Below are 14,658 nucleotides of genomic sequence, written 5' to 3' on the forward strand. Positions count from 1 at the left end.
TGTTTTATCCATGTCACTGTAGGATGACAGACGTGCCACACAGGATTCTCTTCCACAGCGCACACTTATAGAGTTGGAATCATCTCCAAGGTAAGATTTGTTTTATCTACAAATTTAAGGAAATAATGGCAGATACTCAATGCTCATGAAAAAACTCATGTTTTCTCATACCTGTCTCAGGATTCTGTTTCATTAAAAACTTTTGACATGCTTTGATGGAAAGCTGTTCCCTTTGGCTTTTATTTTTTATTTTTTAAATGAAGTGTGGCTTTCTGCTTCAACACAAGAATAAAAGGGTTGAAATGACAGATGCAGGGAAATATTATTTATTTTGAGAATTAAGCTAAAGATAAGAGCACCTTTGTGTTCTTTGACTAATATTTAATGTGAAATTCATGCAAGTTTTTTTTCTGTCTTAAAGGAATTGTTCACCCAAAAATGAAAATTCTCTCACCATTTACTCACCCTCATGCCATCCCAGATGTGTATGACTTTTTCTTCTTTAGAACACAAATGAAGATTTTAGAAGAATATTTCAGCTCTTTAGGTCCTTACAATGCAAGTGAATGATGACCAAAACTGTGAAGGTCCAAAAAGCACACGAAGGCCACAAAAGTAATCCATAAGACTCCGGTGGTTTAATCCATATCTTCAGAAGCGATTTGATTGGTGAGAGTGAGAAACAGATCAATATTTAAGTCCTTTTTAACCATAAATCTTCACTTTCACTTTCAAAATGTGAAAGAATGTTGTAACAAGGTTGACATGGGAAAGGAGGAGGAACCGGCTGAACAGTCAAAATAATATTTAATAAGAACTTAAAAAGACACACAGAACACAAACGTGCACATGGCAGCTGCATGTGGCTCTCTCTCTCTCCCCCGAACTGCCGCATTCGCTGCACTTATCCCTCTCCTCGGCTGATTAGCCTGATTGGGAGCCGGGCGTGTGTAGTTACGGCCCCGCCCCGCCCTCCTCATCACAAATGTAAAAGTGGAAGTGAAAGTGTTTCTCGTCCACACCTATCATATTGCTTCTAAAGATTTGGATTTAACCACTGGAGTCTTATGAATTACTTTATGCTGCCTTTGTGCTTTTTGGAGCTTAAACGTTTTGGTCACCATTCACTTGCATTGAAAGGACCAACAGAGCTGAGATATTCTTCTAAAAATCTTTGTTTGTGTTCTGCAGAAGAAAGAAAGTCATACACATCTGGGATGGCATGAAGATGTGTAAACGATGAGAGAAATTTCATTTTTGGGTAAACTATCACTTTAAAGGAGATGAAATATCCTTTCAGACTAATCTGATCTGAATTCTATCACTGCTCAAAGTCCCTGAACAGCTCTGTTGCTAGTATGCGTTCCAATGTGACTGTTGTGTCCAACTGTACCCCATTTTCTGCACTCCCATTTGTAGTCGCCACATCATATCACTGCTCATTTGCATAAAGTTGAACTCTGCTGGCCATGTCACCTCAATTCGCCAACTTTCTTTGAAAACGAATGACTTCCGTTCACTTTGCAAATCGTTGTTAATGTGAACGACCCCCGAAGAAGCATCTTTGTCAACAAATCACATTTCTGCATGTGCATGAATGCAATTCTGATCTGTCTCATCATCTTTTTCTCAGGTATCTGGTGCTTTTTAACCCAGTTGAGCAGGAGCGTCTGTGTTTGGTGACCGTGCTGGTGAACTCGGCCAGAGTGAGGGTGCTCACAGAAGATGGGCAGACATTACCGGTTCAGCTCAGTGCGCAGTGGGCATCCGCTGTTGAGATGAGTGGAGAGGTCCTCCAGGTTTGCAGGCACTTTCTATATGTGTAACTGATACTGTAACATATGATCAGACGAGGCCAGCCACAAACTTTACATCTGTATTTGCAACCTTTCGTAATGCCATCTCTTCATCCAGGCCTCTTTCATGGCACGCCTCCCTGCTCTGGGATTGGCCATCTTCCACCTGTACGATTCAGCCGACTCCCCCATGACTCTGCGCTCTGATACGTTGCTGAGGATTCCAGGGCGGGTTCAAAGCATAAGAGGGTTGGACCCTCTTCCTGTGCGATCGCAGACAGCAGATGCCCAACCTCTCTATATTCAGAGCCAGTCTCTTACGCTGGGCTTCTCTGGAACCACTGGCCTGCTGGAGGTGAAGTTACTTCTATGCGGTGCTGCTATAGTTGTTGTAGGGCATAAAGTAAAAACAAAAAATGTCTGTACAGTACGTTTCTTAAAAATGTTCGATCATTTGACCTTAGGACATGGCAAAGTTAGTTCAAATAATCAAGTTATGTAATCCCCCCCACCCACCCCCCCAAAACAAATGATAGAAAATGTTATATCTAGGGTTGTGAATAGATTACATAAAAAAACAAATTAATCTTAATTTTCTGTGATTTTAATCATGGTACATTAAAATATAATCATAAATATATTTACATTATACTTTGTCTCAAGGAACTTGCGAGAAATTGATTAGTCATCATTTATTTTATTTATTGAAATATATAAATGTTAAAATGTAAAAAAAAATTTGCAGATAGAGTTTAGACATTTTTACATTTATAAATCTTTGATATGTATATGTATACATGCCATAAAATTAGTGGACATGCTGTAATTAGAAGTTGTTGTTCTGCCGTTTTCCCAGTGGACTTTGTTTTTGTTTCTCCCCTTTTCTGCCCAATTTGGAATTCCCAATGCGTTCTAAGTCCTCGTGGTGGCGTAGTGACTCGCCTCAATCCGGGTGGCAGAGGACGAATCTCAGTTGCCTCCATGTCTAAGACAGTCAGTCCGCGCATTTTATCACGTGGCTTGTTGAGCGCATTACCGCGGAGACATGGCGTGTGTGGAGGCTTTACGCACGACTCGCCACGTGCCCCACCAAGAGCAAGAACCACACATTTTAGCGACCACGAGAAGGTTACCCCATGTGACTCTACCCTCCCTAGCAACCGGGCCAATTTGGTTGCTTAGGAGACCTGGCTGGAGTCACTCAACACGCCCTGGCTTCGAACTTGCGTCTTTACTCGCTGAGCTACCCAGGCCGCCCCCCAGTGGACTTTATTAATAATAGGATCAAATGGGCAGATTCAGTTCATAGTGAGCTTTATTGGCCAGAGAAACTTAAGTGTACACTGTCAATGCTTTATAAGACACTATAATGTACATATAGATACAAACTGAAGTTTAATTTGCTGAAGTTTAAAATCTCAAAATTATTATTTTCTCTGGCTGCTGTTCAGGTTATGAACAGGTGGGGTCTATCTCACTCATTCACTTTTGACACTGGTTCAGATGTCAGTGGATGAGAGTTTTTCGGGAGATAAAAAAAGGTTCGGCAGTATCTCTGTCCGTATCTCTCCCACACCAGTCTCGCCACTTGCGAAGTTGCGGGTGAAGTCTCCGTTCTCTGTACAATAAATCCTGTTTATTATGTCCGTGACAAGCGACACGCGTAACGAATATGCATGCTTTGCTCTGCACAACCAGTTCCTCTGCTAGGTTGTGCAATCGAGTCAAGCGTGCCTCCTGAAAATTTATATATGCAAATTTTAGCCACATGAAATGGGGAAAAATATTAGTGAAATTTCAGAAAGTAAAAAATGTAATAAAATTTGTTGCTGCATTAATTTTTTTATTTTTTTTTATGTGTTAAGCAGTCAACTATTAATTGCATTTTCCCAGCCCTAGTGACAGTAAATATTTTGGGGGAAATTATGATAACGACGTGCATTATCGCATATATTCAAGAAAAGTTACTTTTTACTTGATGGTTAAACCACTTGGAATTTGTAAATAAATAAAAAATCTACATTTTTGATGAAAATGTTATACAAGTTTATCACTAACCTGAAATCAACATGAATACAAAGATTACATTTGTAACCATTATCCTGTAGGAAGTTTCCAAGCTTACGACATCAAAAGTCTAATTTTACATTTGGTCAGCTGCAGAAGTGTTTCTTTGTTGTTTGCCAAATGGATTTGTGAAATGCAACCCTGTCCTAATTTTATAACGTACATATGCTGTTGTATCCGCTTTTAGAATCTGAATCAGCTATAACGTTTATAATGATTAATTCTCTCTTGTTGTTTTCTTCATCAGAGTATTCGACGTAAAGACGACCCTCAGGAGGTCAGAGTACAGATTCAGATCCTCACTTATGGAACTCGACCCTCCAAGGACAAAAGCGGGGCATATCTCTTCCTACCGGATGGAAATGCCAAGGTATTATCCACAGACCACACAGTTACCCTCTTGAGTCTTGACTGGGGTGAAAAGCAATTTATCACACAGCATGGCGGGAATGAACATTTTCCACTTACGATTTCCTTTCTTTAGGGGTTCAACCACAAAGTGCCGAAACCCTGTTGTATTTGTCAGGATTTTAATTATTATTATTATTATTATTATTATTATTTTTTCTGCCCTAAAACTGATCTTGCAGACCAAACCGTAAGGCCAAGAGACTTGAAACTTTGGGGAATGGTAGTACCCCGGCGGTCTACCCATATGCATTGAATCGACCTGATCAACCAATAGGTGGCACTATAGTGAAAAAACAATTTTGTAGCACATGCACGTAAAGGCCCTATGCCGCTTGAACCCTGGTAATTGCTGATTACAGTTATATATTTTTTTTGCTGCTGCTTGCTCTCAGCCCTATTCCCAGCGAGAAGCTCCAATAGTGCGTGTGGTGGAGGGTCCGCTCTTTGCGGAGGTGGTGACACATTACCAGCACTTTCAGCAGACGGTCCGCATTCATAATGTTCCAGGTACTCCCTCGATCCTTAAGTCCACCATCTGTCTCACATACAAAGATGTTTTTGTGAGCACATCCTGCCTTGCCTTATGATTTATTTATCACTCTCCATGTCTTTCTTGCAGGAGTAGATGGACTGTCTTTGGACATCACCACCATGGTGGACATCAGAGACCAGAATAACAAGGAGCTAGCCATGCGCCTTGTCACCGACATCCAGAGTGAAGACACTTTCTACACAGATCTCAATGGCTTCCAGGTAAAGCCCTTGTAGATTACCTACAAAGAACCCAAAAATGAACATTCGGTCATCATTTAGTCTCCATGTTGAACACAAAAGCAGATGCTAGGCAGTATGTATCTTGTTCCTCAGATGCAGCCTCGACGGTACTTCCAGAAGCTTCCATTGCAGGCTAATTTCTACCCCATGCCCACCATGGCCTACATTCAGGACAGCCAGTACCGGCTCACACTCCATACGGCCCAGGCTCTGGGGGTCAGCAGCCTGGCAAGTGGTAAGTAGAGATGGCACAATACCAAAACTGCAGTAGTAGATACCAAAGAAATTTGACTGTTCTTGATGCCAATTAATGAGCTTTAATTAGGTTAGAGGATTTGTTGCCCTAGGAAGGTTATGATGCAATTTCAGCCTTCTCATATTAATATTCATGAGCTGCCTTAGGCATAGGATTCATTACTTTGCCACCTTCTGTTCTGGATTGTGCTGATACTACAACTACTGTAAAAAAAGAAATAAAACTGTGTTGTATCATTTTTTTAAAAATCTGTATCGACTCTGTACGGAAGTACTAGTACTTTTGACATCCGTAGCAGTGGGTACCCAGCAGACAGGAACATGGATCGGTGAGAGAGAGGGCAGGAAAAAAAAAACACACAGTGGGACACGGTGCTCTGGTTCTCTATTGATTTAATGCAATGTATCCAATAATGAAGATGAAGTGAGTGTAATACTAACCTCTAATGCTTTGCCTCTCTCCCTTTCTTTCTTTACCACTATCTCTCTCATTCTCTATATCCTACAGGTCAACTTGAGGTGATTCTAGACCGTCGGTTGATGCAGGATGATAACAGGGGTTTGGGGCAGGGCCTGAAAGACAACAAACGAACGGCAAACCGTTTCCGCCTTCTGCTTGAGAGGAGGAGCAGTAGTGGAAAGGTGAGTTCTGATTGGATGAGGGGATGCAGGAACAGAACCAAAAGCCACCCTACCATTGTCAGACTACCGCACTACACTCTCAAACTACTTAATTGGATATATCTGAATATTTTGCAATACAATTAAAATGTGTTGTTTATATACTTTATAAGCAACTTTTGGATCAAACTGATTACTTTATATTAGGTGTCTTTAACTACTATATACTAACATTAAAATACATACAATACAATGTACTTATTGTGTAACTACATGTAACAATTCTCACAAGATTCACATTTGCTGTTAATGAGGTTGAGATAAGGGTAGGTTTAGGGCTAGGGTTTAGATTAAGGCAGGGGTGTCCAAACTACAGCCCACGGGCCATCTGCGGACCGCCGAATGCTCTGATACGGCCCCCAAAAGGTTTTAGTAATAGAACAGATTTTGGCCCGCTATTGAGAAATGTTATAAAATTAATATTCTGAACACTGAGTGTCGCGATCACGTGCAGCCACATTTCACAGCGCATCGTTTCCACTAGTGCGTTTTCTTTAGTTGCCACCAGCTTCATCCATTGGAAGAGTTAAGTAGTTTGGAATGTACTTTGTCATTTCTTTTATTAAAATATATTTTATGTCATCATATTTAATGCTTCTCTTAAAGTAGAATTTGAAGGACTATATAAGATGGTATAAATAATAAAAAAAATAAATAAAAAAAAAACAGAACCCAGGGCATTTTTTGCACTAACATTTTGAACTTTAGGGCATTTTTATTTATTTTTTTGTCACTTTTGGGGCTATTTTTTCACTGAGCCTCCCTTAATTTCTGACTCTGCATCACTGTTCCATTGCAAGTGTTCTTGTTGAGAGAAATATCCTTTATTAATACAAAATATGATTAAAACTTGCATAATATTGAGCATAGAATATAAATATGATGCAACAGTGGCAATCTATTTTTTTTATTTTTATTTTTTTTATTAACTATGCGACCCGCGACACCTTATTTCTTTTTGCATCTGGCCTCCAGTACAAAAAGTTTGGAAAAGCCTGGATTAGGGTTTAGGGTAAGGATTGGTTTAGGATTAGGGGCAAGGTTAACATTGTAACTACAGATGTATTTAACTGCAGGTAGTTTAAATAAGTACAATGCAACAACATGTATGTACATAATAATTACATTGGAACATGCTTATGTACATAGTAGTTAAAGGGATAGTTCGCCCAAAAATGAAAATTCTCTCATCATTCACCCTCATGCCATCTTAGTTGTGTATGACTTTTTCTTCTGCTGAACACAAACAAAGATTTTTAGAAAATTATCTCAGCTCTGTAGGTCCATACAATGCAAGTGAATGGGTACCAACAATTTTAAGCTCATAAAGGCATCATAAAATTAATCCATACGACTCCATTGGTTAAATCCATGTCTTCAGAAGCAGTATGATAGGTGTGGTTGAGCAACAGATCAATATTTAGGTTACTTAATATATTTTTTACTATAAATTCTCCGCCTTGCCTGTAGGTGGCGATATGCATGAAGAATGCTACTCGCCAAAAACAAAAGTGAAAATGGATATTGATAGTAAAAAGGACTTAAATATTTACCTGTTTCTTACCTACACTTACACCAATCAGCCACAACATTAAAACCACCTGCCTAATATTGTGTAGATCCCCCTCGTGCCGCAAAAACAGCGCCAACCCGCATCTCAGAATAACATTCTGAGATGATATTCTTCTCACCACAATTGTACAGAGTGTTTATCTGAGTTACTGTAGACTTTGTCACTTCAAACCAGTCTGGCCATTCTCTGTTGACCTCTCTCATCAACAAGGCGTTTCTGTCCACAGAACTGCTGCTCACTGGATGTTTTTTGTTTTTGGCACTATTCTGAGTAAACTCTAGAGACTGTTGTGTGTGAAAATCCCAGGAGATCAGCAGTTACAGAAATATTCAAACCAGACTGTCTGGCACCAACAATCATCCATGCGATAATCTAATCAGCCAATCGTGTGGTAGCAGTGCAGTGCGTAAAATCATGCAGATACGGGTCAGGAGCTTCAGTTAATGTTTACATCAACCATCAGATTGGGGAAAAAAAGAGATCTCAGTGATTTGGAGCATGGCATGATTGTTGGTGCCAGATGGGCTGGTTTGAGTATTTCTGTAACTGCTGATCTCCTGGGATTTTCACACACAACAGTCTGTAGAATTTACTCAGAATGGTGCCAAAAACATCCAGTGAGTGGCAGTTCTGTGGACAGAAACGCCTTGTTGATGAGAGAGATCAACAGAGAATGGCCAGACTGGTTCGAACTGATAAAGTCTACGGTAATTCAGATAACCGCTCTGTACAATTGTGGTGACAAGAATATCATCAAATAATGTTATTCTGAGATGCGGGTTGGCGCTGTTTTGGTGGCATGAAGGGGACATACACAATATTAGGAAGGTGGTTTTAATGTTGTGTCTGATTGGTGTATCATATGGCTACTGAAGATGTGGATTCAATCACTGGAGCTGTATGAATTACTTTTATGCTGCCTTTGTGATTTTTGGAGCTTCAAAGTTCTGGCCACCATTCGCTTGCATTGTATGGACCTACAGAGCTGAGAAATTCTTCTAAAAATCTTTGTGTTCAGCAGAAGAAAGAAAGTCATACACATCTGGGATGGCATGAGGGTGAGTGAATGAGAGAATTTTCATTTTTGTGTGAACTATCCCTTTAAAGACACCTAGTATAAAGTGGGTCCATCAGTTTTATTTTTCCATTTGATTTTTCCACAGTGTTACACCTTTTGTCTTTGTCTGATTTTCAAATACTTTTATGCTTCAAATCAAAGTTTGTAATGTTGTGATTAACTTTGGAGCTGGTGGATTTGGTTCATGGCTTAGAACGCTTATTTTATGAAATCTGAAAAAAGTGGGCAGGCGCTGTTGCGCTCTATTGGCAAAGTCTGGTCCACTTTGCAGCTTATTCTTACAAAGAACCGTCCACTTTGTCAGTCCGACACGTAAAGCATCCAGCTACATTTTGTGTAGTGTTGTAACTCTTTAGGGCGAGTACATTTGAAATCAGTGGTACCACAAAAACAGATAGACTCATTCAAATAATGGTGCCACAGACTCTGTGAACAGTTATACAGAGAACAAAGTAGAAATTAGTGGAATATGTTTGTAGACAGATCAGATTTTCTGTGAAACTAGAAGTAATAAGTACTGCTTATTTTTTCAGATGTAACAAAGCGGAATGCACATCATAATGTGTTTTCTACTAAGTGCCTCAAACAAAACTCTGAATATCAGTGCATCAAACCTCGTAAATCCAGTGAAATCCAAGTTCTTAGAAACATTTCTTGTTGCAGCACGGCATCTTTTAATACAATCTTGTTTCCTGACGGACTGATAAAAACCTGTGCACCCTGACTCCTTACATAGCAGACAGGTAATCTGAAATGAGCTTGCAATTATGGCTACACAAGAAGAGGGTCCGGTTATGCACACCAAAATAACAAGGTGTTCTGTAATTCTAATTTCTCTCTGTTGCCTGTAGAGGGCACTCTGTTTTTGTTTATGAGAGCTAAAAGGCTCCAGGGAGCATATCATCCTGAAACTAGTGTCTAAAAGCTGTCAAGTGTGTAATAATAGTTAATGGGTTTTGGAGTTTTTACACGCCTCGAATTGATTCGAATAATAAATAAATATATATATATATATATAATCAATCTGAGCTGTCTGCTGAAAAATTAAGAGTAAGAGGTTTTTGTATGAGATCTGTTGTAATGGAAAGAGGGTGGGGTCCAACAGCAGGCCCCCTGCTGTTTCTTTTCTGTCATTACAGTTTTCGTTCACTATTCATCGCGCCATCCTTATGCATTTTTTTTTTTTTTTTTGTCTATCCATCGTCCTTTCTTTCCCTCTCTCCTTGAATGCATGCAGCCTGATGGCTCCTATGCCAAAGTCACCCACATGATAAACAAAATCATTGGTGGTATTTTAGGAGGCCGCAAGGAAGAGGTAACATCACCACCGCAGTGGTGGAGTAGTGCTGTAGCAGTTGAACAGTTTTAGGAGACCCCTAGTTCACCCCCTGGTTGTGATACCATAGCAACAAGTGCCAGTTTTCCACCTGCACTGTGAGGTCAAAGGTCATTCCCTGTCCTCTTTCCCTATTTCTGTTACGAAATCCCTGCAGAATACAGGAGGAAAACAGGCTGTAGATGTTTGTTGGTCAGTTGTGTCCCTTTGTTGAGGCTGTTGAAGGGATAGCTCACCCAAAAATTAACTTATAAGGTAGAATCCAGATTCTAAAGGGAAGTCCACTTATAAAAAGTCATTTTACTTGTATGTAATGATGTTTCCTTATTCATCTCTGTATCTTCCAGCCGGTGGAAAGCAGACCGGTCAGTTTCCCATCACTGCTTAGTCACATGACCTCCGCCATCCTGAACCATGAGGTGCTGGCATTGCCCGTCTTGCCCAGGAAACATGGCGTGCCCCCCCTTCGCACCTTTGCCCCATTGGCTAGTACCCTGCCCTGTGACTTCCACTTGCTCAATCTAAGGAGCATCCAGAGTCCGGTAAATGAGAGCATACTGTAAATACATTAATGAATCAGAGTGAGTGGGATGTGTGCGTCAGTATTGATTTCTCTCTCTGTGAGAACTGATGAGGACTCGAGTTCATAATGAGAAGAAAAACCTTTCACATTAGAAGTGGGTGTGTGTTTGTAATTTTGTTGACATTTATTTGATATCGTTTAATTTCTCAGCAGGATGCTCACTCTCCATCACCCTATACGGCTCTACTTCTCCATCGAATGGGTCTGGATTGTGGTCTGGAGGCCCAAAATCCCGGTTTCAACTGCACCACCACACAGGGCCAGGTCAGTGGCATCAGAGAGGAAACTAGGCTCAGCGAAAATTAGGGCTGCATCTAACAATTATTTTGATAATCGCTTAATCGACATTTAAACCTAAATTTGATTTCCAAAACCAAAGTTTATCAAACAGCACAGTTTAATCAAAATTATTGCACTCCCTTTCTCCGTTGCGATCAGTTTGATTGCACGGATGCTTGCGACTGTGCTTCTGTGCGCTGGACAACTTGGCTTGTTTTTTCACTTCAACTTGTTAAACAAGTTTTATCAGGCAAATGCATTTTTCTTTACTGTAAAGTGACGTCACTGATGGAGTTTCTCCGTGTATGCCACACATATCCGACTAATCGATAATGAAATTCGGTTTAGAGTATTTTCATAATGGAATATTATCGATTTCCAGCGATTAGTTGTTGCAGCACTAGCAAAAATAGAATTGCACTAATGCATTTTCCAATTGGGAATTTTTATAGATAGTGTCATCTATTATATTATTGCATTTATTCATCTTTTTTAAGACAAAAATGAACACGGCAATGTTTTATGGAGAGGGCAAGAAGAGTGCACAGTGCAACAGTGAGAATGAGCTAGGCTTTAGTTACAGTGAAAATAATCAACAATGTTGAAGAACACACGATAGTGGTTCACTAAATTTGAGTTTTTAGGAGTTCCAAGTGTAATAAATACATAAATTAATTAAATAAATAGATTTAATTCAAGGAGAGATTGATGACTTTTAAGAAAAAATAGTTTTTGGACCATATTGCTCCATGGAGTTGCCATATGGCAACATCTTTTTTTTTTTTTTTTTTTTTTTATGTCAGAAAATCAAGAGACCATTTTTTTGTGGTGATCAACATTATGCCACAAATGTCGATTGAGCTTAACTAGTATTGATCCCGGAACATTCCTATAAAGGCTATATTGTTAAGTTATTCATGCTTAATCAGACTCTGATAAGCCTCTGATCTCTCTTTCCAGCTCTCCGTTCCTGGACTTTTCCGTGGGTTGGATCTACATCTGCTACAGCCCATGTCTTTATCTCTGATGCACTCTCAGCCTCCGCTCTCCAACGACTCCTCCATAAGTCTGGAGCCAATGGAGATCTCCGCCTACAAGCTCAAGCTGTGCTAAAATGGGATCTCACTAGAACCGCGCTCTCCATGTGGACCCTCGGAGCCTGTGTCAGCTAAAGCAGAGAGCCACAGCTGGATGAGCAGAAGACTCAGTCTGGTATAGTCTGGAATAACAATCTCCGACAAAGGCGCTAAACCCTCTCAAAATTAAGAAAAGGAAACGAGGATGCGGGTGTTCCAGCCAAATTCGAGATTTGGTAATCCACGCTGTGCGCCAAGATAAGAGATATGAGAATGTCTGCCTGCAGGTGTTTTTTTTTTTTTTTTTTTTTCAGACAGTGTTACTCAGTCAACATCTTTTTATTCCAGCATTGCTGGCTTTCTGTTTTTCTTGTCTTTGGCTGGAACCACTGACCTCTCTGTCTCACATCGGCGCCTCCCATCCCTTAATGGATTCTTCTTAACCTTCTGTCACTCTTGGACTTCGTACTGTATGTAAATACAGCAAGACTATACAACTGGATCTATACAAACTTGTGGGACTCAGTGCAATATGTGATGCTTCTCATGCCGTTTTTTCATTTGATTTATTTTATTCTTTTAATCTGTCATTGTTGTTAGAGATCACGCCTTTTCTTTCTCTTCTAATGTGGACGGTTCTGCTTACAGTAGCCGCATTTTTTCTATGAATGTCAGTCACCACAATCAGCCTGCGACAGCTATCAATGCTGTAACAAACTCTGCTTTTAAGGGTTTTTTCCCTCAGAAAGAATGGCCTATTGACAATTCACTCACAGCAGAAGATGTGTGGTTAGGGCTAGTTCTTTCATCAGTCAGCTCTTTCTTAGTTGAGGCCTCAAATCACACAATATGACGAGAGCCAACATTTTCAATCTTTTCCTTCTCCATTCCGCAATTTCGGGAACTCCTTGTTAACAAAATGGTTTTTTTTTACATTCTTTTTTTGTTTGCCATTTCCATAATGTGTCAGAATGTGTGCTTATACTTTATAATCTTATATGCAGGTTTGAGCCGTATAAATAAAATCAGTTAGCCCATAAGAACTATATCTGGATCAGGCATCAAATATATACAGCATTGTCTTTTTTTCAAGGCGTCTGATCCTAGATCCGCCTGAGGGCTAGGGTATACTTCGTTTTCTGCGTGCATTTCCGACCAGCGCACTATCGAGCACTCAGCCTTTCAAAATATACTCATTTGACTGCGGGCCCATATGGAGGCAGGTGCATGCACCGACAGTCCGCATGTCTAGAAAAACTAGGCTCCACTTATACAGTCAGCATGTACTGAGCTGATGGCGAAATTTGCATCATGTGCGTGAGACGTACCGGCACACGAAAAACTGAAGTATACTTTGGCCTTTATTCTGGGTTCAATACAAGTTAATTTAAATCGACAGCATTTGTGGCATAATATTGATTGCCACAAAAATGTTATCTTGATTAATTATTTATGCTGTCAATTGAGCTTAACGATTGAGTATAGAACCCGGAATGTTCCCTAAAGAGTGTACCTAAACATCACTACATATAAGGAGGGTTCTACGTTTGCTTGTATACCTTCTTGCAGTATTTTCAGGTAAACAGAGCATTATTTGTGTCCGATTTAAAAATGTATAGCCCAGTGCGGGCTGTTTTTCCTCAAAGTGACAGGTTTCTGCACTCAGATTTAGCCAATTCCTGCACTAAATTAGCTTTTCAGCTGTGGTTTACCATCGAAAATGCTTTAAATTCAAGAGCCAGGCCTTATCTTGCTATAGGAAACCTGTCCGCAATGTGTAGCAGACCCATCTCAGTCCCTTCTAGCTTTTGTCGGTCACCTCAGTAGCTTAAATCAGACAGACAACATTCTCGTGTTTAGAATTGTCTGTCAAACTGTCATGTTGTCTCGTGTCTTACCCTCCCAGCCTGTCTGTCTCCCCCAGGAAACCTTTATCACAGGCTAGCCAGAATGATTTAAACTACAGAAAAATATTCTGTCTTCTCTCAATTTAAACTGTCTTCGTGGTGCATTCATTGTGCTCTACATCAGTCAGACCATTAACTGACTTTCCCAGCTAATCAAATTTGAAAGTAGCATCCTATCAAGCAAGATAATTCCCCTGCTCACTCTGAGTATGACTGGCGTTTGAGAGCCAAACGTCTGTCGAATTGCTTTGGAACTGATTTGCGGTTTGGCTTCCGACGCAGGGTTTTGTGGTTATTCCAGAATGTCCTCTCCGGTAATTTTGCCTCTACCAATTCATATTCTCTCTCCGTGCATATCACTGCCATGCTGCTTTGATTATACACATTGCACTCAGCTGTGAAAACAGATTTCCTTGTAGTTGTCCCTTATTTGTGTAGTCTGTTCTGAGATAGAAATGATTTTTCATTTGTTCTTGCGTCATATGTTCTTTTTTTATTTTCTGAGGAAATGCAATGACAGTGAATTTGAGAGATTTAATATATTCTTTCCCCTCCAAAATGCAAAGAAATCTAAGTGGACATTTAATAAAGATATTATGCTAAAACAACAGATTTTTGTAGTTCTGAAGCAAAATCTTTCATTGTCAGGTGTACCTTTTTAGGCCAATTCTTGTTCTGCAGATTGTAGACAGGGGGCAGTAGGGAGTCGTCTGCTGTGTAATGTGTTAGCATCAGGCATGAAGTGTTAAGTTAACAAGAGCTCACAAGAGATGCTGCTTTTTATCCCTCAGTTATAGCCAGAACATCGGTTACTGATTTCACCAGACACTATGGACATGGCT

The 14,658-nt window shown here is 40.0% G+C and overlaps 1 protein-coding gene across 5 annotated transcripts in view; it reads left to right on the forward strand.

Moving 5' to 3' along the window:
• man2a2 (mannosidase, alpha, class 2A, member 2) overlaps positions 1-14,424 on the forward strand; it is a 38,842-nt gene extending 24,418 nt beyond the window's left edge. For 4 of the 5 annotated variants that reach the window (XM_051689669.1, XM_051689670.1, XM_051689668.1 and 1 more), the window contains 11 exons: positions 23-90; positions 1,634-1,799; positions 1,915-2,151; positions 4,111-4,233; positions 4,667-4,781; positions 4,894-5,027; positions 5,142-5,283; positions 5,812-5,945; positions 10,319-10,513; positions 10,705-10,818; positions 11,794-14,424. In XM_051689669.1, coding sequence (XP_051545629.1) covers positions 23-90; positions 1,634-1,799; positions 1,915-2,151; positions 4,111-4,233; positions 4,667-4,781; positions 4,894-5,027; positions 5,142-5,283; positions 5,812-5,945; positions 10,319-10,513; positions 10,705-10,818; positions 11,794-11,946 — 1,581 coding nt within the window. In that variant the 3' untranslated portion in view covers positions 11,947-14,424. The remainder of the gene's footprint in view (positions 1-22; positions 91-1,633; positions 1,800-1,914; positions 2,152-4,110; positions 4,234-4,666; positions 4,782-4,893; positions 5,028-5,141; positions 5,284-5,811; positions 5,946-10,318; positions 10,514-10,704; positions 10,819-11,793) is intronic. The other variant, XM_051689672.1, reaches the window with a different exon arrangement.
• Positions 14,425-14,658: the final 234 nt, after the last annotated feature.

Source organism: Myxocyprinus asiaticus, chromosome 46 (assembly GCF_019703515.2).
Source record: "Myxocyprinus asiaticus isolate MX2 ecotype Aquarium Trade chromosome 46, UBuf_Myxa_2, whole genome shotgun sequence".
NCBI classification, from domain to species: Eukaryota; Metazoa; Chordata; class Actinopteri; order Cypriniformes; family Catostomidae; genus Myxocyprinus; species Myxocyprinus asiaticus.